This window comes from Crocodylus siamensis, chromosome 6, assembly GCF_052110815.1.
Source record: "Crocodylus siamensis isolate JL-2025a chromosome 6, ASM5211081v1, whole genome shotgun sequence".
Taxonomy (NCBI): domain Eukaryota; kingdom Metazoa; phylum Chordata; order Crocodylia; family Crocodylidae; genus Crocodylus; species Crocodylus siamensis.
In genome coordinates this window covers 59,138,220-59,155,000 of record NC_143400.1, presented here as the reverse complement: position 1 = coordinate 59,155,000, position 16,781 = coordinate 59,138,220, and the positions used below count along the sequence as shown (strand labels likewise).

General features: G+C 42.8%; 1 protein-coding gene across 9 annotated transcripts in view; it reads left to right on the top strand.

The window, feature by feature from the left end:
• PAX3 (paired box 3) overlaps positions 1-16,781 on the top strand; it is a 117,488-nt gene that overhangs the window by 82,724 nt on the left and 17,983 nt on the right. For all 9 annotated transcript variants that reach the window (XM_090053056.1, XM_090053055.1, XM_090053060.1 and 6 more), the window contains 2 exons: positions 13,995-14,160; positions 15,323-15,537. In XM_090053056.1, the coding sequence (XP_089909182.1) occupies positions 13,995-14,160; positions 15,323-15,537 (381 nt within the window). The remainder of the gene's footprint in view (positions 1-13,994; positions 14,161-15,322; positions 15,538-16,781) is intronic.

Here is a 16,781-nt window from a genome sequence, read left to right as displayed (position 1 = left end):
AGATGCAGGAAGCATTAACTCAGTGGAGTTTTTTTGGGTTTTGTTTTTTTTTTGGATCTTAAACTTACCTTAATTTTTTTGCTTTTGAAAAAGATTTTAAGCTACCATGTAAGCAGAGTCCCTTGGAAGTAGAGGTTAGCAAGGGGCATACTGATGAAACCTATGCTCTTAAACATGCTTGTATATGTGCTGGGGGTTTAGTTTGCTTTAGTTCTCCCTAAATTGAAATGGAGGATTTTAAAAAACCCTCACCATTTCCACCATTTCAATTTAGAGAGAATTAAACTGAACTAAACCCCTGTTGCATGTACACAAGGGTTAGGGCGCCCAATCCTTAGAGCTTACCTGCCTCTCCCATGGTGGGTGGTGGGGTGGGGGAAGTGAGCTGCTGGTGGGCTGAGTGGTCCCTGAGCTGCAGGGGATCCTGATGTTTTCCTCTGTGGCGGCGGTGCCCCCCAGGCATCACCTGCCAGCTGGCACCTGGCCCAGGCAGTCCTAGGGTGCACCACAGCTGTGGAAGCACCGGGCCATCGCGCAGCTCAAGGAGGCAGGCTCCGAGAGAAAAAAAAATCAGGCTCTTTGCCACTTTTTCTTTTTTTCTTCAGTGGATCCTGCCTGCACCGGCTGTTGCTGGGTCACATAGCCCCTGAGCTGTGCAGGGTCTGGTGCATCCCTCTGTGGCTGTGGCGCCCCTTCCCCAGAACTGCCTGGAGCAGGTGCCGGTGGATGGGTGCTGCCTGGGGGGTGCCGCCACTGTGGAAGGAAGCACTGGAGTCCTCCACAGCTCAGGGACCACTTGGCCTGCTGACAGCTCGCCCCCTAGCCCTCCCCTGCCATGACAGAGGCAGGTAAGCTCCAGCAACCCTGCACCATCCTCACCACCTTCCCACTGCCTGGGACTGCCCGGTGTTGACAGTGGGTTTGATGCAGCCCCTATACCTTTGTTCTGAGTGGGCACAACCCTCAGACTGACCACAATACCTGCCAGTTGATAATAGGCAAATTTATTGCTATACAGTGATAGGAAATAAAAGCAATGCAGGCGAAGCAAATGCAGTATACATTACCCAAATTCCCCAGTCCCAGAATATACACAAGACAAACGGTCTGTCCAGCTGGTACATAAACACCACCTTGAGGTCCTTTGCTTAAGTGTCCACTGTCAGCAGCCTTGGAGGTTGGGGATGATGCCAACTGCTTCTTCCTTTTGTTTTTAAAACTCCTCCTTCCATATACTTCCTTCTCCTGGTGACTTCTGATGACTCTTGCTCTGTTGCTGGTTGGTCACACAGTGCCATGTCCCATGTTGTCAGCCAAAACCCCATTTTCACAAACTTATCACATGCCCACCTCCTAATTTGGGACATTACCAGTGTTCTCCAGTTTGGTTTGTCTCCCCAAAACCGGAAAGCTTAAGGCTTTTTGCAGGCAGGCACTACTGCCCTGCAGCCAGGCCTATCTCTATTATGAAAATAAAGTTTGGATGTTTTCAGATACCCAGGATGTGTGGCCTTGCTGTTTTCCTGCCTGGGTTAGACACTCTGTCAGCTTCTGGAGGCTGGGAACCCTGTATGACTGAGACACAAACTCTTTAGAAATCAATTAACCTCTGCTGCCCATCTTGACCCCTTATAATACATATATCTATACCTAGAGCAGCAGGATGGCCAGAGGGCAGCTGGGTGTGCTGGTGATGGGAGAAGGCAGTGAGGAGAAAGCATGGGGCACTGGAAGCCCACCAAGCCCAAGCTTCCCTGAGCGCATTGGCTTCCAGCGCCCCATGCACCATTGCACTTTGTTAGGTAGAAAACTAAAACACTTTGGGGGGGGTTTATCTTGCAGAAAAGACTACTGAATGTGCAAACAGTAGCACTATTAAAGTGGAATATGCTGCTGAGCATGCAAACAGCAATGCCATTAAAATGGTGCAAAAGGGCATTGAGCTGCTTTAAAGGCCAATTTTGTTGCTCATACAAAGACCCTTCAAGTACCTTTCCCCTCCATGTGACTCTCTCTCTATCCTGCTCTTTGGTCCTCCAGGTGCCTCTGCCTTTTACAGTTGCCTCCAAGAAGGTATCTGCTGTATGTAAGCAGCTTTCTTTTATTTAGGGCCAAATTCTGCCACCCCTCCTCAAGTTAAAAATCACCTTCTTCTTTAGTGAGTCCTACTGAAAAGGATGGTGCTACTCACATGGATTCTGTTCAACATGAAACACCAGGGGAGATTCTGGTCCTTAATACCAGACAAATTCCATTCACAACTTCCCTCAGATTAGGTGAAGGTAACATATTATATTCATTATTTCTAGGCCAATTCTTCATTTTTGTCTTATGAATAATTAAAAAACTCTGTTTCCTATATATTTAGTTGCTCATTGTTTTTTTCCTCTGAGATGAATGGAGAGGATTTATTTGGGGTGGACATGGGAGAACAGATGGCTGTGTATAGTGAAAAAGAATCTGCAATCACTTTTGTTAGCTGTTAGTGAACTTTAAACAGATTTTAAAATCCAGTCCAGTGGATTTTGTTGCCTATTTTTAGGGACAAACTGAACTGTGATGCTAGGCAATAACTTGAAAATCATGTGAAAGTAGGATTGCTGTTTTGAATCAAGAGGAATGCCTTATTAAGCTGAACTTCCCTACAAGTGTTTTTTAGCTTGTAGTCCAAACTATTCAACCTACCACTAATGGGTAGACGATATGGTAGCTTGAAACACATATTTGGAGACACTGAGTACTGTCTGGCCTGTCTCTATAGTTAGTTGTACTTTTTCATTAGGAATAATATCTCTTGAAGCGCATCCATTTCACTTAATGTATAAGGAAAAAAGATGCTCTCTGTAATCTGGCAAAATATATCCACCTAAATGCATACATTTTATTTGGAAGGAGAAGAATTTATCTTGGTAATTCCCTAACTGTAAATTTATGCTGGCCAAAAGCAGTTCAGTACTTTAATATGGTGGGGAAGAAGGAAGGTTATTTCATGATCTTATTTCCCAGTACTCTGCTACTAAGAGCTCAAATTTGAGACGCTTTCATTTGTAAATATATATTAAATAACAAGTAAGTTGATATATGTGTGGGAATGTTGAACTATATTATTTTGAAGTTATTACTTGGGAATTCTACTTTTTTTTTCAAAGTAACCTAAAGGAGCGCACACAGTTCCCTGAATTTCAATGGCTGCTGTGTACCTCCTTCAATTAGGTTCAATTTGAAAATTAGCCTAATTGTTTTTGTGAAATGACTGGTGTTTTGGTGCTGTGAACAACTACCACCTTTTTTGGTAGACTCAAGAGAGACCATAGCTTGAGTAGAAATGGAAACTGAATTTTTCTCTGACATACAGGGAATGTTTTTCTGGATCAGGCTGAGGATATGTTGGTGGGGCATTGTGAGAGAACTGAATTGCATACAGTATGTCTGTTCCCTGGATATACAGAAGACCTGAGCCTCCTTACTCAGGCTGTACTCTAAGGGTCTGACCCAAAGACTATTGCACTCAAAGAAAAGATTGCAGTCAGTGTCTGTGGGCTTTGGATGAGGCTCTTTCCTTGAGGAAGGAGTTTTGGTTGTGTAAAGAGTGCAGGACTAGGCTTCTAGGGAATGTTGACATAGCACAATGAAGTGCTGTGTAGAAATTCCCAAGGCTGCTCTGAATGAACTGGCTTAGGTACCAAAAGCAGTATAACCACATTAAAATGGTGCGCTGCCTGAGATAATTCATTTTGAACTCAGGGCAGAGCACTGCAACAATGCATTTGTATTGCTCCTTGTATCCAAGCTATGTTGATATCAGTGAATGACTGCATAGTGCTTTCTAGACATGTCTTAGGGCTAGGTACAGACAGTCAAAAAGCCAGAGGCTGAATCAATTCAGTCTTTGCAGGTTAGTTTAAACTGCACAGATTAAATTGAAACAGAAGCATACAGACATTCACATTTGATTCAGGAAATGCAGCCACATGCCCACAGTGGCTCAGGCCAGAAGCCAGGGGGTGCTAGAGCACGGCTTTCTGGCTGTATGTTCACTTTGTCTCTGGGATTTTGCAGTCCAGAATTACAGTGGGACTCTGCAGGGTTGCAATGCAGGGTCTGCAGGACCCTGCAGCGTTGCAATGCTCATCACTTCTTCCTGCTTCCAGGTGCCTCTGGGATTTGTAGTCCACAGTTGCAGCCAGCAGTAAATTTGACCAGGGGAAATGGTGTTTAACTCCTCTCCCTGGCTCCAGACTCCAGCCGGGGTTTGCCTGGGGGAGACAGTCCCCCCTTGTAGACTGGGCCGCATTCCCAGCTGGGCTTCCCTCCCGCCCCCGACCACTTTGTTAGCCAGCCCTCACAGCTCCACCTAGGGAGCAGAGGGGCAGGGCCAGCCCTGTTCTCTAGAGTAGATGAGACAGCTCAGCCCAGGGCTGGAAAGCATGCCGGGATGCTAGGGGACTGGGATTTGATTTAAAGCAGGAAGGGGTCTAGGTCAGAAATTTCATAAACCGGTCTGACACAAATCAGTAAAGTCTGATACTACAATCAACCAGGTTTATTTTAAACCAATTGCAGCCATTTTGAAACTGGTTTATGTGCACTGTGCTTCTGTTCTGTTACAGATTTAGACCAGTTTCTGACCACTTAAACCAATTTATGTGTAACTTCTGTCCGTAGCCTAGAAGCCTCCTGATTCTGGGACTATTAGTGTAAATATGGTGCCTTTCAGACTCACTAAAATAACATGAACATTCTGAGAGAGGGAAGAAAAAATCCCTAATGTATAATGAAGAAAAACATCATGAGGCAAAGGGAAAAAATCTTTGGCTTAAACTGGAAATGTCATTAACAATACATCAGTCTTTTAACTGTGCATGTCGTTGGCACTCATTCTTGCAATGGCCAGACTGTACTTCAGTGCAAAATATCCACTAATCTCTTACAAAATTCACATTTTAAATGTTTTCTCTATCTGCTTTAGAGATATTATTGCCGTAAAAGCACATAAAAAACTCTCTGTTTATGACTGTTGAAATGTCAAGGCTAATTACACCAAACTGATCCCAAGAGAATAATGACATTTTTTAAAAAATACCCTGGTGCAGTCCAGGAAATATGACATTGGCTTGATCAGTTATGAACTACTTAAAAGAAACATGATAACAAAAGGCAAGATGTAAATATCAGAATTAAGAAATGGAAAAGGCCAGTTAGATCAGCTAGTCCATTCTCTGCCTGTCCAAAATTGTTCCCTATAATATATTCCTGAGTATTTTGTCCAGCCTACTCTTAATGTTTTGAGTCCTAGAAATGCCAATACTTCCCTTAAGAGGATACATTCTTTTTAAAGTTAGTGTTAAGTAAATAATCCTGATTATCCATCTGTATTTCATCTCCTGTATCTAAGAAGACTGCAAATAAATTCATATCAATATATACAATTTAAGCCCTTCAGATATGTTAGATTGTAAATTTTTGATAGAGACTGTAGGTAAAATTTTCTAGGTGCCAAGTCTATTTTCAAAAGTATTAGATACTTAAGAACCTAAAAAATTTAAACAATCAATCTAGCTCCATTCATAGGTACCTAAATCACTTTCAGAATGGTTCTTAGGCTCCTAAGTAACTTGGAAGCTTTTGAATATTTTATTTTGTCTTCATATCTATCCACATCACCCAGGACGATGATGTCTTGATTTAGGGTCTCTGCCTATTAGAATATATATATTTAATAATCATATTTCCTGTTGAGGCACAGTACTGCATACATCCATAGCCAGCCTTAGTTGGGTGATGTGGGCAACTGCCCAGGGCGCTGTGGTCAGGGGGGGTGCCACACTCACACATATGTGTGAGCAGCCTGCACTAACAGCAGCGCTCTCCCTTGGCCCTTGGGCAGGGAGAGCAGTGCCCAGCCCAGCCCAGCCCAGCCCACACTTCCAGCTGCTGCTCAGGAGGAGCTGGGCTGGGCATTGTGACTGGCAACAGCCGTGCCTGCCCACCCACCTGCCTGGTGCACCATGTCGCTCTGCCTTTTCACTGGACTGTACCTCGCACCCCTGCCTGCCTGCCTCTGTCTGCAGCAGCACCGCTGATTTGGGGGGACAATATAACTCGTCTCAGTTTATGTGACATTGCTTTCTTAAGCATCACTTGTCCATATATTCTACATACAACACTGTGCTCAGAGCCTGTTCCTCCCTTATGGGCTTCTTCACATCCTTGGCATACTGTTATCTCTGAAGGCTAGATATAAGGTTAGGGGCTCTATATGATCAAATGCCAAGTAGCTGACATGCTAATATTTGGAGTTGCTTCTATTCCAGGTCAACAGTATGTGGACCTACAGTGTTACAGTTGGGTTCCTACCAATGGTTGTGGCATACAATGGGCAACTTTATATTTTGGTAACATTAGCTCAGTCATACTAGACAGCTAGTGAAAAATTGGAATGGTATAGTAGAGTAGCTTCCATGTGAGGAAAAAATGATTTAGTGCATGGGAATTTTATCAGACCATGGTAACTTACTCTGTATGATCAAGTTGATCAGCAGTCATTGTTACTTCTGCTTCAGCCCAGTAGTATGTGGTTCTATGGCTCCATAGTTGGCTTTCTACCAGTCTCAAGTTACATATCTCTTTATCTGATACAGTACACTGGCAGCATGTTTGAATTATACTGGGAATGAAGGAGAACAAAAGTTTTCCAATGTGTTTAAAAATATAATGTTTGCTTGTAATGGTTTAACTTAGTGCTGAGCAGGGCTTGGGAAACTGCTTGCAGTGGATTAATTGTTTTTCTGTGAAAAATGCAAATTTGGTGATGCCACTGAATTGTTTGTTCAGGGTAGGACCCATGAAAAGTTCTAAATAAGTTGGACCATTCCATTTCAAAATTCTCTGCATGAAATGCTTTGCTTTTTTAAGTTGATTTCTTATTTTTAAACTTTTTAAGAATGTATTTAAAAACAAGTTCAGTTAAAACAAAACATTCCCTTTTGGATCAAATGAAATATTTAATTCGCCTGAAAGAGTTTTTATTTTAAACTTTGCAATTTTTTTGGCTCTAACTTTGACTCTATTTTTTTAAAACTAAAAAATACGTTAAGTGCAAAGCTCTAATCACGGGCTTGATTTACTGCTGTGACCCTCTTATAAACTTGTCAGATGCCACTGTAACTCCATATACTTTGCTGAAGTTGCTTCTGATTTACAGTACAGTAATACAAGTGAGAAGCAAATCATGACAATGGTCTCTATATCAATCTGCATTATTCACAAATTAGTGACAGATATTTTATATAATAGAACACATAATGATACGAGCCCAAATTTCACTGCAAACTTACAGCGTCAGGCAGGAGTGCACCCAGTCATGCTACTGTGCTTTGTGTGTGCTGCCTCTCAAACCTGAGGTGGTATAGTCACATTCATGCAGGTCTGAAGTGGCCCAACACTAACTTAGTGGTGCTAATTAGTTTACCCACATCACCCTACAAATTTGGCTACTGTATTTCTTATTCTGCAAGTAGTACACATGAAATGTATATGAGAGTGCCACCGCCTGGCTTGGTTAATTTGTGATGTAGGCATGCTCTATAAATATCAAATCATAGTCCAGTACATAGAGTCTTCAAATTAGACTTGATTTGATTGGTCTTAATTAGATCTGTAAAATAGGTCAATTGAGTGGGAGGGGGAAGTTATTTGATGATTATAAACTAAATGGTGTGTACAGTCCTTGAAGTGAAATTTGTTAAATAAAAACTCTATAGCCATTCATCATTTGACTAAATAACAGTTCTTTTTCACTAAATAAAATGTGTGCCTTTATTGCTTATCAACTATAGGAAAAAACAGTTTACAAAAGTATATCCCAATAAAACAACTGCCCTAGTTTATCAAGTCTTATAAGTAGGGTTGCTTTAAAAATGTCCGAGCCCCCAAGGTCTGGAATTGGAGGTGGTTCAAGCACCTACACTGAACACCTTCAAGAGCAAATTGGATGCTTATCTTGCTGAGATCCTATGACCCCAGCTAACTTCTTGCCCTTTGGGCGGTGGGCTGGACTTTATGATCTTCTGAGGTCCCTTCCAGCCCTAATGTCTATGAAATCTATGCAATAATTTAGAGCCTGGTTTTGCAACAGCATCAGTGCAGATTTATTCCTATATCTGTGTAGAGTAGCAGTGGGCAATTATTTTGGCTGGAGGGCTGCTTAATGAGTTTTGGTGAGGTGTCCAGGGCTGCAAGGGTAGCTCCCCTGCTTGACAGGTGCCCCGCCTCCTGGTTGCCATCTTGGGACTGGAAGCTCCGCCCTGACCTTTGCCCCAGAAGTCCCTCCCAAGTACTCCTTTTGGGAGTGAGGGGGGCCATCTTGAAAGTGGAAGAAAACAAATCATATACTAAAAAAATCAAACATTTACTATAATTTATTTTAAGTTCATTTTAAAAAATATTTTTGCCCAGATGTATGTGTTTGCATAGTCTATTTAGAGGTGATTGCACAAAAGCTCAAATAAGTCTTACTCTTGTAATTGTGTGTTTGTACTCTTGTATATGGTGTGGGGGGACAGCGGGGAGGTCCTCAGGGTCCCCAGAGTGTGTGAGTCCCTGGTCCCACAGCACGCAGCTCCCTGTGCTCCCACCCCAGTCCCTGGCATGGGGCCAGCCCCACCAGCCCCATAACGTGCAGTTCCTTGAGCTCCTACCTGAGTCCCTGGTTGCATGTGGTGGCAGTGTACAGGGCCAGCCCTACCTGGCCCCACAGTGCGCAGCTCCTGGCCCCATAGCACACAGCTCCCCTGACCCCTTTTCCCCCAGTGGGAGTCTCTGGCTCCCAGTCTGGTAGGATCTTACCTAAATTCCCACTCTTGCAGGCAGGGAGGCTGGAAACAGCCTTGGGGTTATCAGACAAAAGCCTCGGCCAGGCAGAGGCTTCTTGTCTCCGGTGCCTCCTGGCTTGGGGCTGGGGTGGGTAAGGCCAGGTGGTGGGGCGGGAGGGGGCGTGATTGCTTAGCAACTAGAGCTGCACCTCCTGCATGGAGGCCTGGCTTGCAGAGGGGCAGCCCAGGGCCAGGGTTTACAGACAGCTTATGGAGGGGCCCCATGGGCTAGATGGAATTGCCTGGCAGGCCTGATCCAGCCAGTGGGTGATATTTTGCCTGCCCCTAGTGCAGAGCCTCACTGAAGTCAACTGGGCTTCACACAGAGGTCCATCTAAGCACACCTGTTTACAAGATTGGAGTCGTATGCTCTAACCACTTTGGAACAGTGACTGTGTCCCTCAGTTTCTGTAAAATGTCATGCAAAGACTATGGTGCTATATAAATATTATTATTGTACAAAACTAGTTAGGTTAGAGCAAAATCCACAATCTATAGATTTTCAGCATAGAAACACTGGTGTTAACACATATCACTTGACCTTGCTGAGTTTAACTGGATGACGCCATTCTTTAAATTGCTTAATAGCTTGGGCCTGGCCAATCCGAAAGACCACAAAAGGCATGGATAAAGATGATGATCAAAAACTCTTCTCCCATGGCAACAGTTGTTCTTGTTGGTAGGGGAGACTAACTTGGTGATGGTGAAATGAATTTCCATGGGTCCTGAGGACCATCACAAAACTTGCCAACTTCTGCTCTTAAGTGCAAGATACAGTTCTCATCCTGCTGCTCCTGACATAAATGCAGAGCAGCATGCACATTTAAAAAGAAATTAAATAAAAAAGAAAATACTACCAAACCCACACACTGTCTTGGGAACATTCAATTTTCCTTCTGGAGAGGGAGCAGGATGAGAAACCACATGTGAGAGATGTTAGTCACATCACCAAGTAATCTACTGGCAAGTCCTTACAGACTGTGTGGATGTGGGCAATACATGAACCCGCACAGGACAGAACAGAATAGAAAAGAAGTTGTGGGAGTTCTCTTGTGCTTCTTGGTTAAAATGCAGTTAATGCCTGCCTCCCAGTGGTGTTGTGCAGTTCAGTTAATGTTTACGATGCATGTTAAGATATTCAGATAACCCTGGGGACCAGAGGAAGGAAGAGCAAGGTGGAGAAGGCAATGATTAGCAAGTGATCTGGGTACTTCAGTCATGGCATGTACAAAGGTCAGTCAGAAAGTAATACCTCCTATTTCTTCCTCAGCTAAGTATTATTGACAAAAATATTGAACTTGCAAGGAAAATATGTATATCACTGCTGAACACACAGCTGTTTTTAAAGACACTTGTTTAAAAACACAATGATGAGCAAAGGCATGTGTCCCATCATTGTAAAAGTCCTTGTACAGCCACTTGTGCAACTACTATTGCACAGCCTCCATCACTTGGCTGTCATCCTGAAAATGTTGCCCGCATAGTCCATCATTTTCCTCCAGGCTGTGTGGAGGATGGGGCATCACAGTCCATCCAGATGATGCAATTGCCTCTGTGCTGTTGTGTGGGCACACATTGTTCTGCAGTAGCAACACTTCACACGTTTTCATTGGGACAGGCTCTTTGCATTCAGTGTTTCTGTTTTGTCAGGGTCTTGATATAGGCCTCTGAGTCTGCTATGGCCTCTTTAGGCAAAACGTCAAGAAGACCTTATTCTGTGTTCATGGCTTACTTAGGAGATAAAAATTAGAAGGCATAACTTGCTGACTGACCCTCATACAATATGAGGATACATCTCCTTGTTCACCAGCGAAAAAAGGCCATTGATGGAAAAGGAAACTATGTTAAAAAATAGCTGTGTGTTCAGCAATTATATATATTTTCTATGCAAGTTTGATATTTTTAAATAATATTTGCCTGAGGAAAAAATAGGATGCATTATTTTCCAACTGTGTATACCTAAGCTGTTCTGAGGCCTGCTGCCTTCTTTTTCTGCCTAGGCATGTTTGCACCCTTCTGACTTTTCCTTCTGTGATCTCTTTACAATTCTTCTTAAGAGCTGCCTCACTCTGTTATCTTTCTACTGGAGCTATTTCTCTTCCACTCAATGCTGCTGTAGGGGCAACAAAAAAACAAGTCATGTGTGTGTGCGCGCACGTGCATGTGTGTGTAACTGGAATCTAAAACTAGATCAGTGTCCACCCCTGACTAGACCTCACCAAACATCCTACTCCTCATCCATTGACTCTGTATTGGTGAGCAGTCCTGCCTATGGCCTCTTGGTGAGTGTAGAAGGGGTTGGAGCAGAAAAAAGGAAGAGGGAGCCTGACAAGAAGGTGAGAAAGATGCTGCAGATGTCAAACCTGCTTTGTGTGCCACTGGGTAACAGGGAAGGAGGTATGCAAGTAGGATCAGTCAACCCCAGCCAAAGAGAGATGAAGCCCTATGGAATTACAGCCTTATTCTGAAAGCAAGATGAAGCCAGTTGTTTCTATACAGTAGCAAAGCAGCTAACTTTGAAAGTAGATGATTATATATGTATGTATGTATATTTTCTGTGTGGAATCTGTGGAGCAGCATATGATGTAGAAACTAAAGGCTTCAGCTAAAATCTACCTACATGTTGTCATGTCCCACAACATGCTGACTGCTTACGACTGCTTATGCAGTGTTGTTTTGTTCAATGCATGGTATTATTTTCTTGTCATAGATGATGCCATATCTAGAAATTTGATTTCTATTACCTAAATTAGTGGTTCACAAACCATGGTTTCTGGAGCACATGCTGGTGGTCAGTTGAGAGTTGACTAGTCACATGGTTCTAATTCTGCTCCCTGCTTCCATGGGCTAAATCACAATAAAAGAAGCTAAAAATAAAAACGTATTTTCCTAATATTAATTTTCCATATTGTAATTCTTGTAGTTGCTGCAGAAACAATCTGATTAAGAGTGAATAGGGAGGTTATGCACGTAATTGTAAACAGGAGGGCAGACAGCAATGAGATGCTGCTACTCTTAAGATTCACTACAGAGAATCTTTGAGCACCATTTAGTCTAGAAAGTCCTCATCATAGCTCCACTGATGCTACACTAGATCTGGCTTTTTGTTTTTAGGATTTACTACTTTGAAAGAGAACTTTATACTTTGCATGCTTTGAGCTATGATATGTTTTTAAGTAACAAGGTCCTTATGGTATTCCACTCTAACACCTAGAAGACTTGGAATATGAACTGATGATGGGTTGTGTGAAGTTGTGGTGGATGTAGGGAGAAAAGTAGATACACATAGTTAATCCTAAAGAAGAGCTCATTTGTGCTCCACACTAGGAACACATTTCAAAGATAGTTCTGTGTGAAAATATGATCCAATGCTGGCTTCACTAAGTCTTGTGGTGAGGTGTTATATACCTATGAGAGTGCATTAAAACTTGCTTGGAGATGTTGCTCTAGTTTGTGTGCAACAGCCTACATTGTTTAAAGTTTTGCTTGTTCTATGTAGGTTATTATATTTCCCTCATTAATGTAGTATTCATGTGCCTTCTAAGAGTGCATTAAATGATGTCTTTCACATTAGATATCTAAGTCTATTCTTAAGAATCTGAATAAGAGGTAATTGTAAAGACTGCAAGGTATATTAGCTGCTATAGTTTCATAGTTTCTAGAGTCGGAAGGGACCTGAGCAGATCATCTAGTCTGACCCCCTGCCATGGCAGGAAAGAGTACTGGGGTCAAACGACCCCAGCAAGGTGTTCATCTAACCTCCTCTTAAAACCCGCCAAGGTAGCAGCCTGCACCACTTCTCTTGGAAGCTGGTTCCAGACCCTAGCCACCCTGACCATGAAGTAGCACCTCCTGATATCTAACCTAAACCTACCCTCTGCCAGCTTGTGACTGTTATTCCTGGTCACTCCTGGCGGTGCTCGGGGGAACAGTGACTCCCCCAGTGCCTGCTGATCCCCCCTGACTAGTTTATACCAGGCCACTAGCTTCCCCCCCCCAGCCTTCTCTTTTGGAGGCTGAACAGGTTCAGGTCCCGTAGCCTCTCCTCATAGGGTCTGCCCTGCTGTCACCTGATCATGCAAGTGGCCCTCCTCTGGACCCTCTCCATGCTGTCCGCATCCCTCTTGAAGTGCAGCACCCAGAACTGGACGCAGTACTCCAGCTGTGGCCTGACCAGTGCTGCATAGAGGGGGAGGATCACCTCTTTGGACCTGCTTGAGATGCATCCGTGGTTGCATGACAAGGTGCGGTTGGCCTTCCTAACTGCCTCTCCACACTGCTGGCCCATGTTCATCTTGGAGTCAATTATGACTCCAAGATCCTTTTCCGCCTCCGTGCTGACAAGAGGGGAGTTCCCCAACCTGTAGGTATGGTGCCGGTTGTGCCTCCCCAGGTGCATCACCTTGCACTTGTCTGTGTTGAATCCCATCCTATTCTCATCCGCCCACCCTTGTAGCCTGTCTAGGTCTGATTGAAGCCTGTTGCTTCCTTCTAGTGTGCCCACATCCCCCCACATCTTTGTGTCATCAGCAAATTTGAACAAGGTGCTTTTTACCCCCTCATCCAAATCGCTGATGAAGATGTTGAACAGTGCGGGCCCGAGGACCGAGCCCTGCGGAACCCCACTGCCCACGTCCTTCCAGGTTGAGAAGGACCCATCCACTACCACCCTCTGGGTGCGGCCCTCCAGCCAGTTGGCGACCCATTTGACTGTGTGGGTGTCTACACCACAGCCCCCCAGTTTCTTAATGAGAACGGGGTGAGAGACAGTGTCAAAAGCCTTCCGGAAGTCCAGGAAGACTATGTCCACTGCTACCCCTGCATCTAATGATCTGGTGATCTGATCATAAAAGGCCACCAGGCCTATCTATGTTACAGATAGAAATGCCCAACTTCTAAAAGTGCCCAAGTTTGAAAAATATTATCTCAATTGAGTGGCTGGAAGAGAGAGGACCTAATTCAGAACACAGAAGCTCCTGAAGATGGAAGATTATGAGATGAGAAGATCTGAGTTCAGAGTAGCTTGCAGTCTCTTCTTTAGAAAAGCAAATCTCACTATTATTTCTATTATACCTAAGTTAAATGTACAAAATCAAATGTTCCTAATTATAACATTTATAGGTCTGGTTTAGTAACCGTCGAGCTAGATGGAGGAAACAGGCAGGGGCCAATCAACTGATGGCTTTCAACCACTTGATCCCAGGAGGCTTTCCACCCACCGCCATGCCAACCCTGCCAACATACCAGCTGTCTGAGCCCTCCTATCAACCCACCTCCATCCCACAAGGTATGGTAGATGAACATTTAAGTGGAATTATGAATGGTTTCCCATGTATGTTTATTTTATACTTCAGTTTAAAAAAAATGCAGTGGGTAAATTTAGTCTTCAATCTAGCAAAGCTCTGACAAATCTGCTTACATTAAGCATGTGAGTATTTTGATTTAATTTGCTGGATTGGATTTAGTTCCCAGTGAATAGTACCAGACAGACAGCACCAGCCTGTAGACTGATCTTCTCTACACACAGAGCAGGTACAGCACTCACAAAGGTTGTGCTAAGTTCCCACCATTCCTCACTACTCTCACCATGAGGGTCCACCAACGTGGGGCTGGAGGAGGGACAAAGAAATTTGGCATTTTTTGTAAGTAATGGGCTGAAATCCAGTACATAATGGGATGAAATCACGAACTCATTTCATACATGAATTGAATAGCCACTAGATAGTAACACATTTCAGTTAAGACAAATGAGTCACAGTCTTATCAGAAGTCCTGTGAACATTAGTGATTTGTCAGGAAAAATGATATTTAGATCTAGGCAAAACCTGACTGACAAGATTTCATAAAATTAGTCTCCATTCTCTTATTGCCCTTCCCTAAAGCTTGGCTCACTTGGGATAATGACTCAAAGTGGGGCAAATTTAAGACTTTTAAACCATGTTGTTGATGATTTTCAGTAATATCACATCTAGACTCAAATCAGTGGGATTTCCACCAAAATCTGACTAGGAAAATTTCGCAGTCCCCCACATTTTTCCCACTGCTAGTCACTATCAACCTGAGCTGAATTTTTACTGGTGTCCTGGGGGAGAGAGGCTGTGTCCTACACATTGTCAGCCTGCTGATCCAAAAAATATTTACTTCACACTTTCTGTTTTGCTTCATGAATTCTGAACAGTACATAACCATTAATAATCACATGAAAATTGCATCTTTATATAATATGACTTTTACAACATAAATAATGACATTGATCTGGTAGAACTTTATATTGTTTTTCTTTAACTATCCATTTAAATGTTGAGTATCATCAAATGTTAACTTTTGGGTCCTGTAGTATCTACCTGCAAGTTCTAACTGAGACTTCTTAGTGATAAATTTTATATAATGAATTTCTCACTTTCCTCATGATTCTCTGACATAACAAGCTATGTTTCTTTTTCTTCTAGCTGTGTCTGATCCAAGCAGTACAGTTCATAGACCTCAGCCTCTTCCTCCGAGCACTGTGCACCAAAGCAGCATCCCTTCAAATCCAGAAAACAGCTCTGCATATTGCCTACCCAGCACCAGGCATGGATTTTCCAGCTATACAGACAGCTTTGTGCCTCCATCCGGGCCCTCAAATCCCATGAACGCTGCCATTGGCAATGGCCTTTCACCTCAGGTCAGTCCTGTGTTTTCAGACAGAGGATTTGCTGTATGCCAGAACCAAAGAGTCTATTCCCTGAGGCCATAGTATAATGAATTGCCAAATTTAAACCATAATGTATTCTTTATACAAGCCACATGATTTCAGTTTGCTAGTTTCCTTTTTTTTTCCTACTGACTGCATCAAGTGTCATAGCTTATATTTAATTTCAAGTGATTTATAATGTAATCATGAAGACTTCATGTTTACCTTTCATTGTCAAGCATTTGTTGTGTGCAGTTATGTTCCTTGAGGTACATACATAGGTAAAGTTCAGGAACACTGATTTTGTCTGATACGTTGTCAGCTAATAAACTTTTTCTAGTCTAAGGTCCCTTTAGGAAAACAAAGAGGTTTTACCAAATGGCCTAGAAATCACAGAGAAGTTATACTGAGAGAGTTCCAGCTGATAAGCAGTACACATTGGGATGAGCTAAATCGAGTTATAAATACATAAATTAGGGGTATTGCTGCTCTTTGGAAATATAAAAATGCATGAATACTATAATTGTTTTTCTAATTTGCATGAGCTTTTCTTAGGAGATCATGTTAATAAATTGCCTTGATAATTGAGTGTCAAGAGGTTGGTTAGATTTCCTACATGTGGCATCTGTCTGTAGTTGATGTTATTGCTGAAATATAGAGTCACACTTTTATTAAGTGTGAGCTTCACTCAGGTGTTTGGGAGTGCAGTCTACGAAATTCTGAGAAAAGTCACAAAGGGGATGCAATCTATAATTACAATCAGAAATCTCTTCAGGGCTGAGAGTGAGAGTTTTAACAGCTTTATCTTCTTTCTACCCTTTTTTTGCTCTCACTGGTTTGAAAAACAGAGAGAAGCTCAGAATGACACAAATGAAAAGTGAAAAGACAATTATACTCAATTACACACTAATCACTGACTATCACCACTGCCTAAGCAGCGAGAGGGCATTCTAATAGGCAGAAAATGAGATTTTAATGGCACAAAGGGTGGCCAAAATAACGACTCACATATCTTTGCCTCCTTCATTTTCTTCAACTTGTGGTTTGCATCTCTGGAGTACAGTTCCTGGTTCCTGCACAACGGTGATAACTCTGTGCAGCTGAAAAGTTCAAAGGCATCAGAGTTGAAAAGAATGAATAGCAGAGGCAATGAAATAAACATTTTTGCCTAAAGGCAGAAGTTCATAAACCCTTTTTTGTAACAGTAAATGTAATTAAGTTTCATAGATTCCTAT